Below are 18,632 nucleotides of genomic sequence, written 5' to 3'. Positions count from 1 at the left end.
TACCCCCACGGCCACAGGCGGCCACCCTTTAACGCACGCACATGCAGCCACTTGGCTGGCCAGCTGGCTGGGCCCACCAGCCAGCTCTGGGACACACTAACCGCTGGTTAGGTGTGACACAAAGTACTGCTATTGTGAAACATGTGAAGAACCCTGGGCCAACTAGCAGATGTCACAGTGAGGTAGAGAAAAAACGTCTTGAAGATTGGTTTCCTGAAGCAGATGAGTTTTCTTTTGCTGGTGATGCAGGCATAAGTGATGAGGAAGAAGAAGATGAAGTTGAACTACCATACATCATGAAGAAGCCAAAGACAAAGAGTAGTAAGAAAAAGATGAAGGAAAGGGTATATTTTGACCCTTCAATTCCCAATTCACATTTACTGTTGTGCAAGAGCTTGTGTTTTGATTCTGTTTACCAGTTCAGAGAAGCATTAAGAGATTTTCATATAAAGACATTGAGGTCTTTTCACTACCACAGGAACACTCCAACAAGAATTATTGTTTTGTGTTCACAGAGAGAGCATGGATGTGAATTTTACATGTGTGCCTCCAGGATAGCTCATGAAAGAACATTTTGCATTAAGAAGTGTAACATGGAGCACACTTGTCCAGCATCAGCAGAGAACACAAAGGTTACTACTAAGTGGCTTTCCAAAGCAGTTGAGCCTTCTCTTAGAGCAGATCCTAGAGCACCTGTGGATTCACTAATTAAAAACAGCAAAGTCAAGTTTTCAGTTGATGTATCAAAGAGTGTGGCCTATAGGGCAAGGAGGAAGGCTATTAAGGTTGTACAAGGTGACCAGAAGGAGCAGTACTATAGACTGAGGGACTACCTACAAGCAGTTCTTGACACAAACCCTGGTAGCAGGTGTGTAGTTACAACATTTGAGGACCCAGAAAACCCTGCCACAACTCCTAGATTTAAGTACATGTTCTACTGCTTGCGTGCATCAAAGCAAGGATTTCTTAATGATTGCAGGCCCTTTATAGGTAAATATATAACTGCATTTTGTTCAAAATATCTTGTTGTAATTTTTTGGTAGCTAATTTGGGTATGGATGCAGGGCTTGATGGTTGCTTCATCAAGCTAACCACTGGACAGCAAATTCTTGCAGCCACAAGAAGAGATGGCAACAACAACATCTACCCCATAGCCTTTGGTGTGGTTGATAAGGAAGATTCAGAAAGTTGGACATGGTTCCTAACCCAGCTAAGATGTTGCATTGGAAGTGGAAGCAAATTTGGAACCTACACCATTATTTCTGACAGGCAAAAGGTATGCAACCTATCTTAGCCAGTAGTTCAGATAAATATAGTTATTACTGGCTTTATTTGTTTTTTTCATGACCATGGTTATTAATTTATAATCAAGGTCTTCTTAAGGCTATAAATGAGGTGTTCCCTGATTCCCCTCAGAGATACTGCCTCAGGAACATCTATGCACATTTCCAGTGAATATGATGAGGAGGAGTCATCTGACGAATCTGACGACGAGGTGGATGAGGTCGTCGTCCTCTCCGACGACGAGCCTGAAGTGCAGCTGCTGGCTCCCGTCCTCGACGCCGTGGAGGGGGACAGGAACCTCCCAATCCACGTGGATGCGCTGCCGGAGGTCGATCTCCCAGACGGCGTCATGGTGAAGCAAGAACAAGATGGCGGCGAGGAAGATGTGGTGGAGCTGGCGCCGGGCAAGAAGAAGAGGGCGGCCGTGACTGCAGTGCGCCGCTCCCAGCGCCTGAAGATGCTGAAGAAGGAGTAGTGAAGTGCTGCCTTCAGTTAGTTCAGTGCAAAAAAATCCAGTTTCGTCAGTCCTGAACTTTTGTAAGTTCAGTAAGTTCCTAGGTTCAGTTTCGTCAGCACTATCTACTTGCTATCTATGTCAGGCACTATCTACTACTAGTTGCTATCTATGTCAGACTATGAATGGTAGTACTATCTATCTATGGCAGATTATCTATATATGTTAGTTGCTACTTCCTACATATGTTAAGTTATTTGTCAGACTATCTAAGCTACTTGCTATATGTGTTACTTGCTGCTTTCTACTTCCAACTATGTCACTACTGTCAGTTATCCACACATGATATATGCAGAGTAAAACAGACTCATCATAGATAAAACATTCTTACTTAATTAACTTAGCATGAGTACTCACTTAGCATAGTAGATCTTAACATAACAGTCATTACATCATAGATAAAACCAACTAGTTCTTAAACCATAAGAGTACCTCCCTCCCTCATACCATTCCGAAAGCACATAAAACTTTCCCAAAATATACACCTAACATGCATGACATTCCAAGGCCAGCTATATATATAGGCCTACTAATTACTTAACCCACACACCAAGCACTTCACTCATTCATAATTGTCTTAGATCCTCTCCAGCTTATCTTTGCTGGCATGCCAGCATTGACCATATCAGCAATTAGATACTCCAGCTTCTTCTTCTCTTTCTTAAGTAGGTCCCCGTCCCCCTCCACTTCCTTCATGGCCTTCCTCATGTTCTGAATGATATCTGCTTGGCTTTGAAGAATGCACCTTTGCTCCTTGGCAAGCTTCATCTTTTCCATACTTATCTCAATCTTTGCTTGATCCTCAAGTTGTTTCTTCTTTGCATTTAGATCATTGATTGCCTGACTGGTATAGTCCATGTCATGAGACATCTTGCCATCTTGATAGTCAAAAACCTTGGATACATCTTCAACCAACTGGCTGTAGTTGTTTGACAGGAAATCAATTTCCTTCTGTAGCTTGGCCACCTCTTTCTCATGGGCTTGTTTGTCCTTCACCCTCCCCAAGTTCTGCTCATGGTACATGTCCCAAATCCTTGTTAGGCACCTTTGTAGAATCTCTGGCCAAGGACCGTCCACCCACTCCACAACCCCACAGTTCACACCTACATCCTACAGAAGCAATTATTTATAATTAAGCACAAATCACTTAGCAACAAACTAAATACAGATAACCAAAGTTCACACCTACATCAATATGCTCTCTGAATTATGCAAACATAATTCTTTCATAGTAAGCACACAACACCTGACTTGGCATCATAGATAAATTCAGTTAATAGCTATATTAAGCAGTAAATATAAATTCATTTAACTCTGTTTTTTAGTTAACAGCTATATTCAGTAAACACCTAACTAATACATTCAGTTCACAGTACACTAAAGATCTCTGCATGTAGGTGTTCTCAGGTTCAGTCATGTATTGAATTCAGTTAACTAAAGATCTACTTTCACATATAGCTTCCATATGTATGGCACTTTCAAGTTTCAGTTCTAAACTACAGCACACATCTCTGCACATCACACATCTCTGCACCACATGCTGCACCACACATCTCCAGCAGCAAACACATCACACATCTCCACCAGCAAAACAAGTTAGCGTTCAAGATTTAATACCTGTTGCATAGGACAACCCAGGAATCGCCTCCCAGTCAAAGCACCTTCAAAAGCCACCATCTTCTTCGGCCTCTGATGATGCATCATGCACGTCGGCTCAGATTCAGTGTAAGAACCACAGAAAAATGGTTCCACCACAGTGTCAGGGGTTTCCTGCAAAAGAAACTTCGAATCAAACCAAAAGCAACTTGGAATCTCCAACTTGGATGAACTAACCCTAACCCTAACTCTGTTCCACCATTATGCACTTACAAAGAGCTGAGGATCCATTGAAACCATGTTGATGTCCTCGTCCGAGCTCTCCTCATCATTCCAGGATGGCATCCTCAACTTCTACCGGCAGCAATGGCCGCGGCGGCGACAACGATAGGCTAACCTAGCTCACAGCACCAGGGAGAGGGGAGAGGATGAGGATGAGTGAGAGCGAGCGAGGAGGAAGAGAATGAGCGAGTGGCTGAGCTCGCTCGCTCTCACTTATCACCCGACCGACAGCCGCCGTTCCGACAGCGGAAGCGCCGTTAACGGCCATCAACGCGCGCCGGCCGCCCGTTAGCCCGCGTGGCAACTGTTCGCGGGCCCAACCGGTCAGAAATGGGGTTAGCGCGGGCGAAGCGAGCGTTTTCGCGAGTTGGTAGTTTTTTTTGTCACGGTTTAGGAAAAATTTGGTAGTTTTTCGCACAAAAACGTAGAGTGGTTGTTTTCCGTCACGTTTCCGGCAAATGTGGTAGTTTTTGGTTAAATACTCTAATTTGGAACGGAGGGAGTAGATGACAAGCAACGCATGCAGAAAATAACATTGAAGTGTGGGCATTCTTTAAGGGCCTCTTTAGTTCAAAAGATATTGTAGAATTCCAACCCATATGATATTTTCTTCTTCTTTTAGAGTCCTTTTGGTTCGAAGGAATGAACCCTCCAGAATAACGATGGATCAGCCTACATTACAATCTGATGCGATTCCTAGCAAGAAGTTAGACCTCTTGTAGAAGCCGGACCTCCATGATCTTCCTCAGATCCAATTGATGAACCAAAGGCTTTGGCAGAGTCAAGCTTCAAGACCGAGGTGGGAGCAGTTCTGTTGTCAGCATTGCACCAGCTCCATAAACAAAAAGATCGGATATGCTGCGGCCGGTGATGAAACCGAATTGATCGACGTCGACGAGCATGCTGATTTGTTGCTGCGGCCTGGAGGCGAGCCCACGAGCAGAGGATCTTTACATCACAGTTAATAGGGAGATTGGATGGAATACAACAGGGGATGGGGATTCCATCTCGCTTGGGGAGAAGGACCACAAATGTTTCTTCTCTATTGATCAATGAAAAGCACCGCCCCCTCTGCCTTTTCATCAAACAAAGTTTACCTTAGCTTATCAAACAGAGGTTTATTTTTATATAAAAACATTGCATAAAAAAAATGATCAAATAGACAGTTTTTGGACAGTTTTTGCTCCCACCTTGCAAGTTTTTGCATGACGACATTCCATTTCACGAGTTGATGGACTAACACCATCTGGGCCATGAAAGTTTGTGCACCGACAGTGCTATTAGCTCTATTTTTTTCACTGAAGAAAATGATCAAAGGTAAACGACCTGATGGCGAAGTGTGGTTTTTGTCCCTAAGCTTATTTTTGGTGTTTCCGGTGTGATGGAGACAGCATACCGTATGAGTGTGGTTTGGGTTGGTTTGTGATTGTAATTAGGGGTGATGTGCCTGTGGGTGATCTGGGTCTAGCACGGTCACACAGCCTCATTGGTGTTATGAGAGTGTTGTTTGTCCAAGACTATGTATGAAACAATGTTAATTTGCGTGCAATTGATTCAACAGCTAGCACGCATATGTGTGCTGCCTGGAAATGTATTATGACTTACTCATAATTTTCTTTCAATTGCTTTATCCTATGGTATCCCTGGAGAAGAAATTGTTAGGTATCGCGTCATAATGAACCTAACTTTATATAGAAGGTAGAATGAGAAAAGAAAATGATATGCTTTGTACTACTCAAGGGGTCATAGGGGTAAGGTGTGAGTCCGTGTGTTCATATGGGTTTATGGAACTGATCATATGTGTACGAATACACATATGTAATATGTGGACAACACTCGCTGCTCATAGTGAGCGTTGCATCGATATTAGTATATGCAGTATATGGCAATAGAAAACTACCTATGTAAACCTAGACACGATCACTCCATGACATGTCTATGGGAGTTGTTGAGTATCACTGTACACTACCATGCTGCTTATGTTATGATTATAACCCTAGCTTGATTATGCCGGCAAAAACCAAGCTCATGTCACCATACATACATACATACATATATTCCGAGGCCCGACTAGAGCACAAAAAAAAATGTGTGACTCCTTTAGCTTCCTCTGCCACCTCTATCTGCAGCTCCTTTCTTCTGAGCATTGTTTGTGATCCAAATCCTCTGCATGAAGCAATGAAGAATGGATATATACTACGCGCGGTCGTACTTTCTTTCACCCAAATCCTCAGCATGAAGCTCTGCCTTTGCATGCATTATAGAAGGTGGCCAATACAAACAAGGAAAAAGAAGAACCTGATAGATACAGAGAGCAAAAGAGAAAAATAGGGAAAACAAACAATGACCAGTCCATAGTCCTCCATTCCCCCCTCCAAGAGGCCAGCTGGAAATGCAATCATTCTTCAAAGAACATTTCCAGCACCATATTACAAGGCTCCTGATTCCCCTTACCTCCAGCGTAGCAGGGAAGTGCGTCTGCTCCAACCGATCGAGTACGTACGTACGCACCACATGCCACGCTATTGTGCATGCGCATGGCGCGACAAGGACTTTGGTTACCATATGGTCTCCGCGCGAGCCCCACAAGCGGTGCGAAGGGTACGGAAGAGAAGATGCTCCTGCGAGTAGCACTACTGGGATTGCGTTATACGCCAAGTGCCAAGGACACTCGGCAAAGGGCCAAAACCACCCGGCATATACCTCCCAGGCATACATATATCCCTCTGTTCCACAACGCAGTGCATATTTTATTTTTGAAAGTCAAACATGTCTACTTTTGACAAATATTATAGAGAAAATCCAAAACTAGTACCGTTAGATTCATGAAGAAGTGTACTTTTATATTTTATTTACTTAGTATCCATAGATATTAATAGTTTATTATGTAAACTTGATCAAACGTATACATATTTGACTTTTGAACAAACAAATATGCACTACGTTTTCTAATGAATGGAGTTGTAATTAGTACTCATGCATGATTTGTATCGTGGGAATCAAATGGAATCCGATCCAAAGTCTAGGGCCTGCCCCACCCTTGCTTTATTCCAAAGAGAAAGGAAAAGAAAGAAGAAAAGAGGCATGGCTACAATTCCATCTTTGCTCCAGCCTCAAGCAAGGAATGGACATTTCTCAAAAACAAAAAGCAAGGAATGGACCATCTCATAAAGCAAAGCCAAAAAATATAGGCACTGCACTCACTACATACCATGCCATAGCTAGCTGGTTCACTGCTCCCAATATCCCTGGTGGTTCGTTCATTGCCCCTCTCCTCCTTCGTATCGACATTTTGCTCCTGGCGCAAGCAAGATTTGTGTGCCTGCAAATTAAGGTACTCTGCTATGGTGTATGATTAATTCTTCTGCTTTATACATCTGATGTTAGTTGCTTAGCGTTTGCTCATGCACAGACACAACTACTTACTAGAAACCACATATTAATTATCCTGCTATTTATTTATTGTATTTTTTCATCAAGATGGTGTAGCAGCTAGCAAATTGATTCATCTGGATCGGAGGTGCAGATCCATGGGTTAGATTTTTGGAGCTTCTTGTCTTGATGCCACGACAGGTAGCTCTTGCTACAATCTAGACTAGAACTATTCTTGTTCAAAATACTAATTAACATCCATGTCAAAGATGTAAAAAGTGTTGGAACAGTCCGAGGAAGAAAAAGAATCACACACACACATAGGGGCTTGGCACCGCACACAACTTGTGCCACTTTTCTGTATTTCTTCTCACTTTACGCACACAGCTGATTACAACCTTTAATAGAGATAGACACACACACTGTACTACCTGCCTGCTCTGCTATTTTCTCTCCAGTAGCCGGCAATAAGGCCACGAGTAACAACCTTCGACACGGCCACACGATTCAGCCGTTGTCACACTTATCCGCCGCATCTGAGACCCTGACGCGTACGTGCATGTTACTACAATGACGGGTTCGATCCAGCTCAAGAGGTGCTACGCACGGCGAGTGGTACGGATGTGTCGCTGGCAGGTGCTACGCACAACGACCCATGCGTAGACGACGCCGGATCATGCCTGCTGCTGGCAGGTGCTATGCGTCATGGCCCCTATATATAGTTAATCTGATCCACATTTGAAGTTTTGAAGATATGCAATAGCGAATAAGACCACTCCAAATTGAGGACGCGATTATCTACCACTTCTCATAGCAACACGCTACACGCTAGCTAGTCGCTGCAACCTGTCTTGTCTTAATGGCTGCACCAACCACCATGGTGGCATGGTGCCAAGTGCTAATCAAAACTTCAAATGTTGCCACCATCTCCTTCCCCAGTGAGATGATTTCCCATGCATGCAGTTTAGTGTTGGTAATGCTAATAACAAAACAAAGTAGGTGCACACCTTTTGCATATAGTATGTTCCCATGCTTGCTTTGGCAAAATTAAAGCCACTCCTCAGCAACAATGTAACAACACACCAACTCAAATTCGCTCAATACCATGCCCACCTGTGAGGCGGGATCACGCATATAGAGCACCTCTCTTACACTTTCGTCCTCATTTCTTGTAAAAGGGTTAACCCGGAGGTGCTAAGTTTGGACCACAAGGGTATATATGCTGGTCAAACTCCTTCTAAGCTATCCATGTACTCAAAGTAGCACTAAACCACCACACAATACATCTCGGCCTCCACTAACGGGCGGGGTGCTACAACAACAACAATTACTACTACTACTACTACTACTACTACTACTACTACTACTACTACTACTACTACTATATGTGATCTCAGCTCTTCTACTATGTATATGTCTAGTGTTTATTGCTCACATTGGCCTGATTTTAATTTAGTTTCTACAGCAACAAACAAGCATATTATGCATCGACTGGCAATATTCGTTTTGTTTATGGACAAACATACCAACACCTATGCTCCCCTTTTAACTATCAATCAGGAGCTAGCTGGAGCTTTCCTGTCTTTACCACGCCTTCACTGAAATTTTAGTCATCATGCCGCGACAGCGACTGCGACTGCGACGGCTACCTGGACCGGGACCGGAAGTGGTATTTTTCTACCGATACATGCATGCAATTCTCAATCTAAAGTGGCAATACTAATTTAATTCTTGTGGTAGTATACATCTAGACATGGCACTTGTTCATAGTATAACAATTAAGCATGTCTGGGATGGTTGTATTAATTTGTTCTTGAATATACTAAATGATATGTTCAAGGTTTACATGTTCATTAGCTCGCTCCAAGGATGAAGATAGCAACGGTGGCATAGATCAAACACACACATACAATGAGTGAACACACACACACACACATCCACGCACACACCAAATACAGTACCTATATAAGGCCTTTTATAGATTCCAATAAGGACTACATACGGAGCAAAATGAGTGAATATATACTCTAAAATATATCTATATACTTAGTACATAGTCCATATTGAAATCTCTAGAAGGGCTTATATTTAGAAACGGATGGAGTATCTCATTGAACAAACCTTAGCTAGCTAGATTCTACCCCAGCAGCTAACAACCAAACAGCAACAGGTATGCTCTAGCTATGATCTATCTCGTCCTAGCTCCCTCGTCTCCTCCACCATCACCTTCCTAGTGACGAAATCATAGCGGTCATGGCGTATGCATCAGTTTTGTTGGATTAACGCACAAGTCTTCATCTTCGAGGCCGGCCCTGGATACACAGCAGCTACCGCATAAGTAGATAACCTGAAGGAGGAGAAAACATGGTGAAAACAAGCAATGTTTGTAGCCTTATCGGCTAATTCAAGACCTTAAGTATGACGTGACGGTTAGTGTCCGGTCTCTTAAATGGTTTTTGTCCTTGGTACACATATAAGCATTAGCCCCCACTATCGATTTACGGGTACATTCGTTGTATGATAGAAACCAGTAGTTCTGGTTGGTTTGAACTTAATTTGCAGGCTGTCCACCTAATTTTTTTCCCCTGAAAAGCACATCTATAAATACACATCAAATTTTACAGAAATCATGTAAGAAAAAGAAATATCATGGCCACATGAGTACTCATAGTGGACAGTTCCGCCGCGGTCCTCATTTCCATTTGGTTGGATTCAAATTGGCAGCCTTTCTGGGCGATCAGCTGAACAGGATGCAGAGTATCATGAAACCTGCCCATTACGTTGCCGGTCAGGCCACATCATAGATGGTAGGCAAAAAGACTTTATACGGAAGTCTACCTCTTGCGCGGATCAAGCAAAAACATCTGCATTACCTATGTTGAGCATGAACCATAGCTAGAGGACAGACTTAGTAACATTGTAATAAAAGCACCAAAGAAAGAGTTAGCATTGAGTTACTACCAACAGGGGCAAAACATTAGTACAAAGTAACAACAGAGAATACATAATAAGACATTCGGGCTTTCTGAATGTGCAACCATAATCAAAGAAACCACCCTTTCTTTGACACCATTTTTATCATTTTGTTCACATTAAGATCTTCCGTATGTGCGGCATTCTCATTCCAAAGAGATACTAGAGCTATTCCCCTATGAAACATAGCAACATGGTTTAATATTCATCAATCAACATTATTGCATGATTAAAGAAAAAACCGCCCACGACACATATGGAAGTTGTAATGAACTAATGATAGCATGGGAAAACAAACTGGACCTTGTATCTATGATATGCAAGGTCGCCTTTTAGGAGTCGGTCGAGCTTTAACATCAACCTCCATGACAAGTTTTAGGAGTCGGTCGGGCTTTAACATCAACTGCCATGATATGTTTTATGAGTCGGTCAGGCTTTAACATCAACTGCCATGATAGGTGATTTACCATTACTATCCCAATGACATATGCAGTAGTCATTGAAAATCGTACAGAAGCCACCAAAAAAGCACTATCTAGATGAATTACAAAATATCATACTCTTTTTTAGAACGAAGACGCAAGAAACATCCGGCTTTAAATTAATAAAGCCCAACATACATCATCCAACAAACACAAATAGTTTGAAACAGACCATACGAAATAGTACAACCAAGGCATTACAGGCACCATGGCTCCTAGGACGACATAAGATAGAAAGCAAATTAGCTAGCTGGTGTTAGCCTCCGGGCTCCGGCCAACGAACAAGGACTCCAAAAGATGATCAAAGGGGCGTCGTGTCGTGTCGAGCGACCATCTGAATGCTTTTGATCCGCCCCATAACATCCTGCATGATCTCAAAGTTACGCTCCTTTCCTAAAGGTGGCCACACCTCAAGAAATAGGTGGCATTTGAATATCACATCAACGGGGTGGGAGGGGAATTTCTTCTCAATAGTAATTTTGATGCGGATAGTCCAAAGAGCCCATAGGAGCGCCCCTATACTACGCCACACGATCCTAGCAAAAGCACCACGCTGTGTTTGCAGCACAGCGAGCAAGTCAGCACCCGAAGCCGGGTTCCAGTTCTGTCCGAACGCCTCCCGCATAGCACTCCAGGCAAAACGTGCTAGGTGCCACCGAAAGAACACATGGTTAGCACCCTTCGTCAATCCGAAAACAGTGCAGGACCCATTATATGGTCCGTTATGCTTTGCTATGTTTTCCGAGGATGGTAGATGGTTACGGAACATTTATCAAAGGAAGATTGTGATCTTGAGTGGGATCCCTGATTTCCATAGCCCCTAGCTATGTCAAACGTATCACCTTCGGTACGTTTGTTGAGGTTTTACGGAGAATTTCTCGGAGGCGGTCAAGATCCAGGAGACCACATCAGTCGCATCATTTAGTGCACGCGCCCCGATCAAATGCACCAAGTCATCCCAACCTCGCCCTCAACAGGATTCAGATTTCTCTTGAAGCTGACGGCTGGCGGCGATGTACGCAACGTAGCGTCAACCATCAGCTCCATGTCCGTTGCGAGCTGGAAGAGCGGCCCGTGGTTCATCAAAAGGGGGGGTAGGCCCCAACCAAGTGTCCAGCCAGAATCTCGTGGATTTTCCATTATTCACCTGGAAACGGGCCCCAACCGTAAACGCAGGTTTCACCGCTTGGATCCCATTCCAAAATGGAGATCCTTTAGTTTTAGCATTAAAGATATTTCCGTCACTATACACAATTAAACTATAGCAAGAGCCATGGAACTATCTGCTACTCAACATAATTATCACTGTCGGTGTTGCATATAAAGAACTTTTGAAGACACTGCATTGCTAAGTTTCACAAAACATATTCCTAGAGCCAATTACAAACTATCTTAAAATCGACACCAAAGAGACCACCTAAAGCTAATTCAATAGCTACAGTTCATCAGCATTAACACAAAGACACTACTTGATGAGGTAGAATAGTTATTCTTCACTTTGGGTGAGGAGTAGTTATTCTTCACCCCTCTCTGTTTTAACATCAATGCACTATAATTTTACATTCCGTAAATTTTGTCTTATTTCATGTGTGAAAAGAGAACATAAGAAAATATAAAATCGTCGTAAAAATATATTTTATGCTACATAAAACTTCAAATGTAAAAAATATATGTAAAATATACATAAAATACAATTTTTTTTGGTCTCTTACGACCTATATATTTGTTTTCTTATGTCAAATTTTACGTTTTTTAATCAATATGAATGTACCTATTTGTATTTCAAATGTAATTTATTTATGAAACGATCGTAGGATTACCTCGGGTGAAGAATAACTTATTCTGCACCCTGGTTGATGAATAGTGTTACTATATATAAGCTTAATAGTATATGAGATGTATAATGTGAAAATTATAACATTGAAAGCTCCTTTCATGTACGAATTTGACGGTATGGTTTATGTAATTTTCATGTCATATATTATTGCTTTGACATACGCATATGGTCAAAGTTAGCCTTAAAGAATGAACTAGACCCTATGTTATATAGATGGATGGAGGGAGTAGCAAAATCTGGCAACCATGATCACATAGGATCCAGCTCACCAAAAGTAAGACAAACTCTCATAACTAAGTACTATAAAACTACCAGATAATGAAAGAGAGATTTTCTTATTTGACACTATCTTAAAATCTGATTCCTTATTTGACACTGAAAAAGTTTTTCTTCCCTATTTGACACCAGGCGTAAATTTTATTCCCTATATGACACTCTAGTTCATTTTGAACTCTAACGGTGTTAAGTGGAGACATAAAAGGACGTTACTACCCTTGATGCATTCTGCGACCCAATTTCTTACTATTAAAGACAAAGAAATATATGTTTCACCCAAAAAAAAGACAAAGAAGTATATGAGATATGTGGTCAAGGTTAAATGGCCATCTGAGATCCGTATATTTGATGACTGGATTTTCTACACAGCTAAATAAATCATGTTACATAAATGCTATATCAAGATCATGTTACATGCAACGAGTTGAGCCACGGACTAGGCAGCAACACACGCGGGGAGAGAAATGACCCGAGTCACGGAACTATTGAAACTGTATGGCGCCTCTAGCAACTTGCGGTTCCGCGTACGTGTGTTGTGTGTTACCTATAATCCATCAATGATCAAGCTGCCTGCTTTGGTTACATAGTTTTTTTTCGAGAGTATGTCTAGGCATACCATAGCCAACCAGCACCCCCGGCCAGGTCCGGGACGCCCGCGACGGTTGTCACCCACCAAGGGACAGCCTTGCGTCTGACCAGACCTGCCTCTCCACGGAAGAACCCAGACGACACTAGTAGAAGAGCAACGCCGCTCGCCACGCCGCGCAAGATTGACCAGCCGCTCGCTGCTCGCCAAGACTCCATCTTGGTCGAGCCATCGAAGCGCCGCCACCAACCTGCTCGTGGGACTCGCCACCGCCTTCAGCTAGCGCCACCACCACCAGAAATGGACCACCCCACCGCTGCCAGGCCCCGCCAGGCCCGCTGCGCCACCAGCCCACCGGTCGAGCGCCGACCATCCATCCTCACCTCCGCCCCGCTCGGATCTGGCCAGGCACGAACTCCCTCGCGGCGAGGAGCACCCAGCTGCCACCGGCCTGCGCATTCTGCCACGATGCACCGCCACCATAGTGGTAAAATAACCGTCAAAATACGGGTTCGTGCGAAAAAAGTCGTCCGATTAGACACTGTAAACGCGTCGGACCCGTTATTTTTTTTGTGGGGCATGGTAAAATCCCACCTCCAACCCATGAAAACACAGGTTCCCCCCTCGACCCCACGGTGCCCGGTATCTCCGAAAAGTGGTTGACGGGAGGGACATTTTAGTTCGCGTGTGTTCTCCACCCCCTTCCACAGCTGCCCGCCATCGGTTCCGCTTGTCCGCCGCCGGTGAATCCGGCCATATCTGCGGACGGAATCACACCGCTGGCCCGCAAAGTCATTTTTCCGCAAACTGTAAACAAGTTTTGTGGGTCGCCGATATACGGGGTCTGCTAGAGATGCTATAAGCTATATCAAAAACATTGGTTGCGTAAAAAATCAAAAACATTGAATAATCAATAATACGTGTGTGTGCTTATCCGTCTCGCGAGAACGTATCACCGGAGCTTTGCTAGTTGTACGCGCTTGTCTCATCAAAAAGGAAAAAATGCTAGTTGTACGCGCGTCTTGCCGGAAGCAGGGGCCATGGCCAATTCCAAATAAACGACACCCAATTTTGAGCATACCGCGCCGCCGCTGTAGCTCTGTACTGGATCGGGGAAACAAATGATGTGGTCTCTCTAGACATGGACGCGAGGATTGGGTCATCTTTTTTCCCAGCGTTGCACAACGATTCATGGAAGGGTACTATGGTCCTAGTTGACGGAAGAGGCTAAATTAAGGAATTGACGGCGATGTCATATTGGGTAAAACAAATTAGACCAAGTGTCAAATAGAGAAGAAAGAAAATTCTAGTGTCAAATAAGGAAACATATTTCGAAGTAGTGTCAAATAAGGAATTCTCTCCTAATGAAAACACGTATGCCGCCACCAGTGCACAGCTTGGTGTGAGTTCCGTCCGTGCCTGCATTTTAATTAATTAGTCTTGATCCAAATAAAAAAAGTAGTTGTACCTTTTACATTTAGTATGTTACTAGTCGAAAACTGCTAAAGTGAGCCACCTCAACTAATTACCACTAACTAATTATGCAGTGGATTGGTCCGGACACCGTCGAACAAGCGGTGCGACTAATAATCCCTTATCTGGAGGATACGAGCAATACTGCACACAAGGCCATATATTTTGATGGATGGCAAGGGCTGGCTGCTTCGGCTGTGCTTAGAGCCATAGCTGAACACCATCCACCATCTCTGGTGGAGAAATTCGACAAGATCATACACGTCGATTGCTCGAAGTGGAAAAGCCGAAGAGCACTCCAGAGATTGATCGCAGAAGAACTCAAGCTTCCTCAACGGGTAATGGATATTTTTGACAAGCAAGATCAAGAAGATGATTTCAGAGGGGTAGACGAAAGCTCTAGAGCTGAGATACAAGACGCTGGGGCAGAGATCAATCGAGCCTTACGAGAACACATATGTTTAGTGTTCTTCCACAATGGAAGCGGCAACACAATTGACTTGAATGATTTTGGTATTCCCCAACCTCTAATGGATCAATGGTTTGCATTTGGCAGTAAAGTATTGTGGACATTTCGAGAAAGGCTTCGGCTCAACCCAGGAATTAGTGAGAAGGTGGATAATTCACATCTTTTTCTTTATGAGGACTCGTTGATTAAACCTTGGAATTATTTGCTACAAAATGAGGCTAGAGAAATTTCCGGGTACATGGATAAGCTTGGAGAAGCAGTTGAAGAGTGTTGCTTGTATCTGCTATCATTAAATTCTCAAGGAGGCAACATCATGGACTATGACTGGGCCCCCCATGCTTCTAACTATTGGGTCTGCGATGGGATCATACAAGGAGGTCAGGGTGACGAAGCATGGGAGATTGCAGCTGCTCGGCATCAACACCTAAATGTAGATGATTATTCATCTAATGCACTGCCCTATTTTGGTGCACAATTGGAGACGCCTCCAAAACGATGGATATTTGTCAAGGACAGGTCTGTTGTGCATCCAGAGTCAACATCATTTTTTCTCGGAGCAGCCGCAAGTGGATCTGATCCTCCATTATTACCCAATGGCATGTTTCATCAGTCAGACAAACTTCGTGTGCTCAAGTTATGCCACTGCAGCTTCAATTTTTCTTCACCTCCTTTCCATTCTTGCCTCAACTTAAGATTCCTCGGATTAGATAGTTGCAAAGATCAACAAGCGGAAGAACCCAAGAAGCAAGATATGACAACAATGGATTTTTTTAAGAGCCTATGGGTGATAGACATATGCAATACAGATTGGGATCTGCCTTCATCACCAGAGAGAATAGAGCAGATGTCTGCAAACATCAGGGAAGTTCATATAAAGAACGGAAGGTTTTGGTACATCATTTTTGCATTGGGGCAACTGCAGAACCTTCGCAAGCTTCGAGTAATTGACCCTACTTGCTCTTGTGAGACGGGCGGAAAGGATGAATTCACAGTTTTGCCCAGCTTGTCAAGATCAACTAGCCTCAAGACTCTAGTTCTAGATGGTTGTGTTGGTTTGGAGCACGTTGAAGGACTCCCTCCATCACTTGAATCATTCAGCTTACATGCAAGACCAAGAAAGGATAATTACAAGGAAGCCAAAATAAGCCGCATCTCCATGGCTGGTTGTGCAAGATTGTCTGACTTCACACTGCGTGGATCACTTCCAAACCTTGAGGAGTTGGACCTCTCAAGCACAAGAGTCAAGACACTTGACCTCACAACTCAGGTGGTACAAGCCCCAAATCTCCAGCAAATAATTCTATTGGAATGTTTGCAACTCCGTGCAATTATATGGCCAGAAGAGGGTCTGCCAACACTCACAGTGCTGCACATTGATTCCTCGGCCAGTCCTGCTCAAACAAAACCACCTGAAGTTTATGTTACTATAATGGACATAAGGTTTTTCCAGTCCTTGGTATTACAAAGCAATGTTCGATTTTGTTGGAAGAGCAATAGGTACCATCTAAATCTCTGTGTCCCTTGTACCGTCAATGTTAAGGGACAAAGCTATATGAAGGACAAGATGGGCCCTTGTAATAGTGGGAAAATAATGGGTCCTCCTCAACCAAAATCATTAAACCCCAACACTTACAACACCTACATTGATGTCTCTATTGACAACATAATTATTGATCACGACTACAACAATGGAATGCAGTTTCAGCCGTTGGGATCCCATGTTGAGATTGGTGATGGAATTAGTTTCACCAGAACGGACAACAAAAGAGGAGTGAAGGCTATCATCTTTGTGATGAACAAGGCTGAGTCATTGCATGCACACGACAATTCCTGCATCACCACTACAATACCTGAACATATGATGTCCATAGGAAATGAGAAACTTACATGGCGACATCTGAAATCTTGTCATATGGTGAGATGCCCCAAGATGCATACAGCCTTTAGTATTATCAATAATTACTGCAACTTTGAAGAACTAGTGAACTTTTGGGCAGCTGATCTCCCGATGACCCATCGCATTTGGAGCAAAGAAAGGACGTGGTATCTTAGAGACCATATTTCCTTTGCAAAACTGCAGAGCATACACCTGTTCTCATGTCCGAGGCTCACATTTGTTCTCCCATTCTCCATGTTATACACCTTGGGAAGCTTGGAGACCCTCCACATCGTCTTCTGTGGTGATCTAAGGCAGGTGTTCCCTGTGGTGCCAGAGGTTCTGACAAGAATAGCTAACTACCATAAAGGTGTACTAGAATTCCCAAACCTGAAGCATATCTACTTGCATCAGCTCTTCAAGCTGCAACACATATGCAAAGCCAAGATGTTTGCTCCCAAGCTTGAGACCATCAGGGTCAGGGGATGCTGGGGTCTCAAGCGCCTCCCAGCCGTTGACCGAGACAGTCGTCCGATTGTGGGCTGCGAGAAGGACTGGTGGGATAAGCTGGAGTGGGATGGGCCAGAGGCCGGCCACGACCCTTCCCTCTTCCAGCCGCGCCACTCGGCGTACTACAAGAAGCCCCTGCCTAGAGTCTCAGTTCTCCGGTGAGCCGACCAGACACTATTCAGGTACACACACATCAGAGACTTTTTGTGATTAAATACTCTGTTACATACTATATGCATACACATACATGTAGAGCAACAACTAATTAATCCCCCCCCCCCCCCCCCATGTACCAAATTTCTTGTTTCATCCATTCTGCTTCCTTTAATCAACTGTATTATCATTACCTGTGTTGTGTAGGCTCGGTTATTGCAGAACGACGACGGCATCTTGCTGTTGTCGGCTGCTGTCGTTGCCGTAACGGTTCAGGTGTTTTCTTGCCAAGATTGTGTTGTTTTCCCAAGAATAAATTGGTGCTGGTTTGACGCTGCGTGTGTGCACCTGATTAATTATTTTCCCGTGAAGAATGATACTTTGTATCATCTGTGTGTGGCTTGATTTGGTCTGCTGTAATGAGTGTGCCTGTAATGATAATGAAGGTTTGATGTGCCCGTCCCGTGGGTGTGTTGTGTCTACCACGTAAGGCCACACAAGCCCGGCCATTTGGTGTGAGTGTGACCAGAGTGCTGCTTGCTTGCCAAAGACAGTGAAACAACGTAGTTAATTTATGTGTGGTTGATTCAGCATGCAGCATGCGTTTTGTTTGATGTAATCAATCAAGAATTGATTTATCGCGCTACGATTGTCTCTCTGAATCCACGAGATTTACCCCGCTCCGATCACCATTATATACGAGAAGGGTAGTAAAGGCCGCGATAGATGCAGAGTTCGACTCAAATTCAGTGGTTGTTTGGTTCTAATTTATTTCTTTGATATATTTATTTCTCCAGTCCTTTGTTTATGCACAAGAGTATTGGCTAGTAGAGTTGGTTTTCATGGGTGCGTGCTATCCTTGCCAACCTGGTTCAAGTCTTGTGTTTGGCAATTTATTTCTTGATGCGCCATGCGTCGCAATGACTTTCTTTTAGAGAAATCGTGATTG

The 18,632-nt window shown here is 43.5% G+C and overlaps 1 protein-coding gene across 1 annotated transcript; it reads left to right on the top strand.

Annotated features, from left to right (window-relative positions):
- The first annotated feature begins 6,884 nt into the window (after window positions 1-6,884).
- On the top strand, window positions 6,885-18,241 carry LOC123186774 (uncharacterized). Its single transcript, XM_044598479.1, has 5 exons — window positions 6,885-7,010; window positions 7,157-7,249; window positions 8,505-8,717; window positions 14,750-17,712; window positions 17,891-18,241. Exons 3-4 carry the CDS (start codon window positions 8,664-8,666, stop codon window positions 17,690-17,692), a joined length of 2,997 nt encoding a protein of 998 aa, XP_044454414.1. The 5' UTR covers window positions 6,885-7,010; window positions 7,157-7,249; window positions 8,505-8,663; the 3' UTR covers window positions 17,693-17,712; window positions 17,891-18,241.
- The last annotated feature ends 391 nt before the right edge of the window (window positions 18,242-18,632 follow it).

This window comes from Triticum aestivum, chromosome 2A (assembly GCF_018294505.1).
Source record: "Triticum aestivum cultivar Chinese Spring chromosome 2A, IWGSC CS RefSeq v2.1, whole genome shotgun sequence".
NCBI classification, from domain to species: domain Eukaryota; kingdom Viridiplantae; phylum Streptophyta; class Magnoliopsida; order Poales; family Poaceae; genus Triticum; species Triticum aestivum.
Note: the sequence above shows the minus strand (reverse complement) of the source record. Positions and strands in the feature narration are given on the sequence as shown.

Excerpts from the sequence above, each read along its gene's own strand:
- LOC123186774 (XM_044598479.1), top strand. The coding sequence starts at position 8,664 with ATGCCGCGACAGCGACTGCGACTGCGACGGCTACCTGGACCGGGACCG. Across the intron at positions 8,718-14,749 it reads CTGGACCGGGACCGGAAGTG|TGGATTGGTCCGGACACCGT; the intron begins GTATTTTTCTAC and ends CTAATTATGCAG.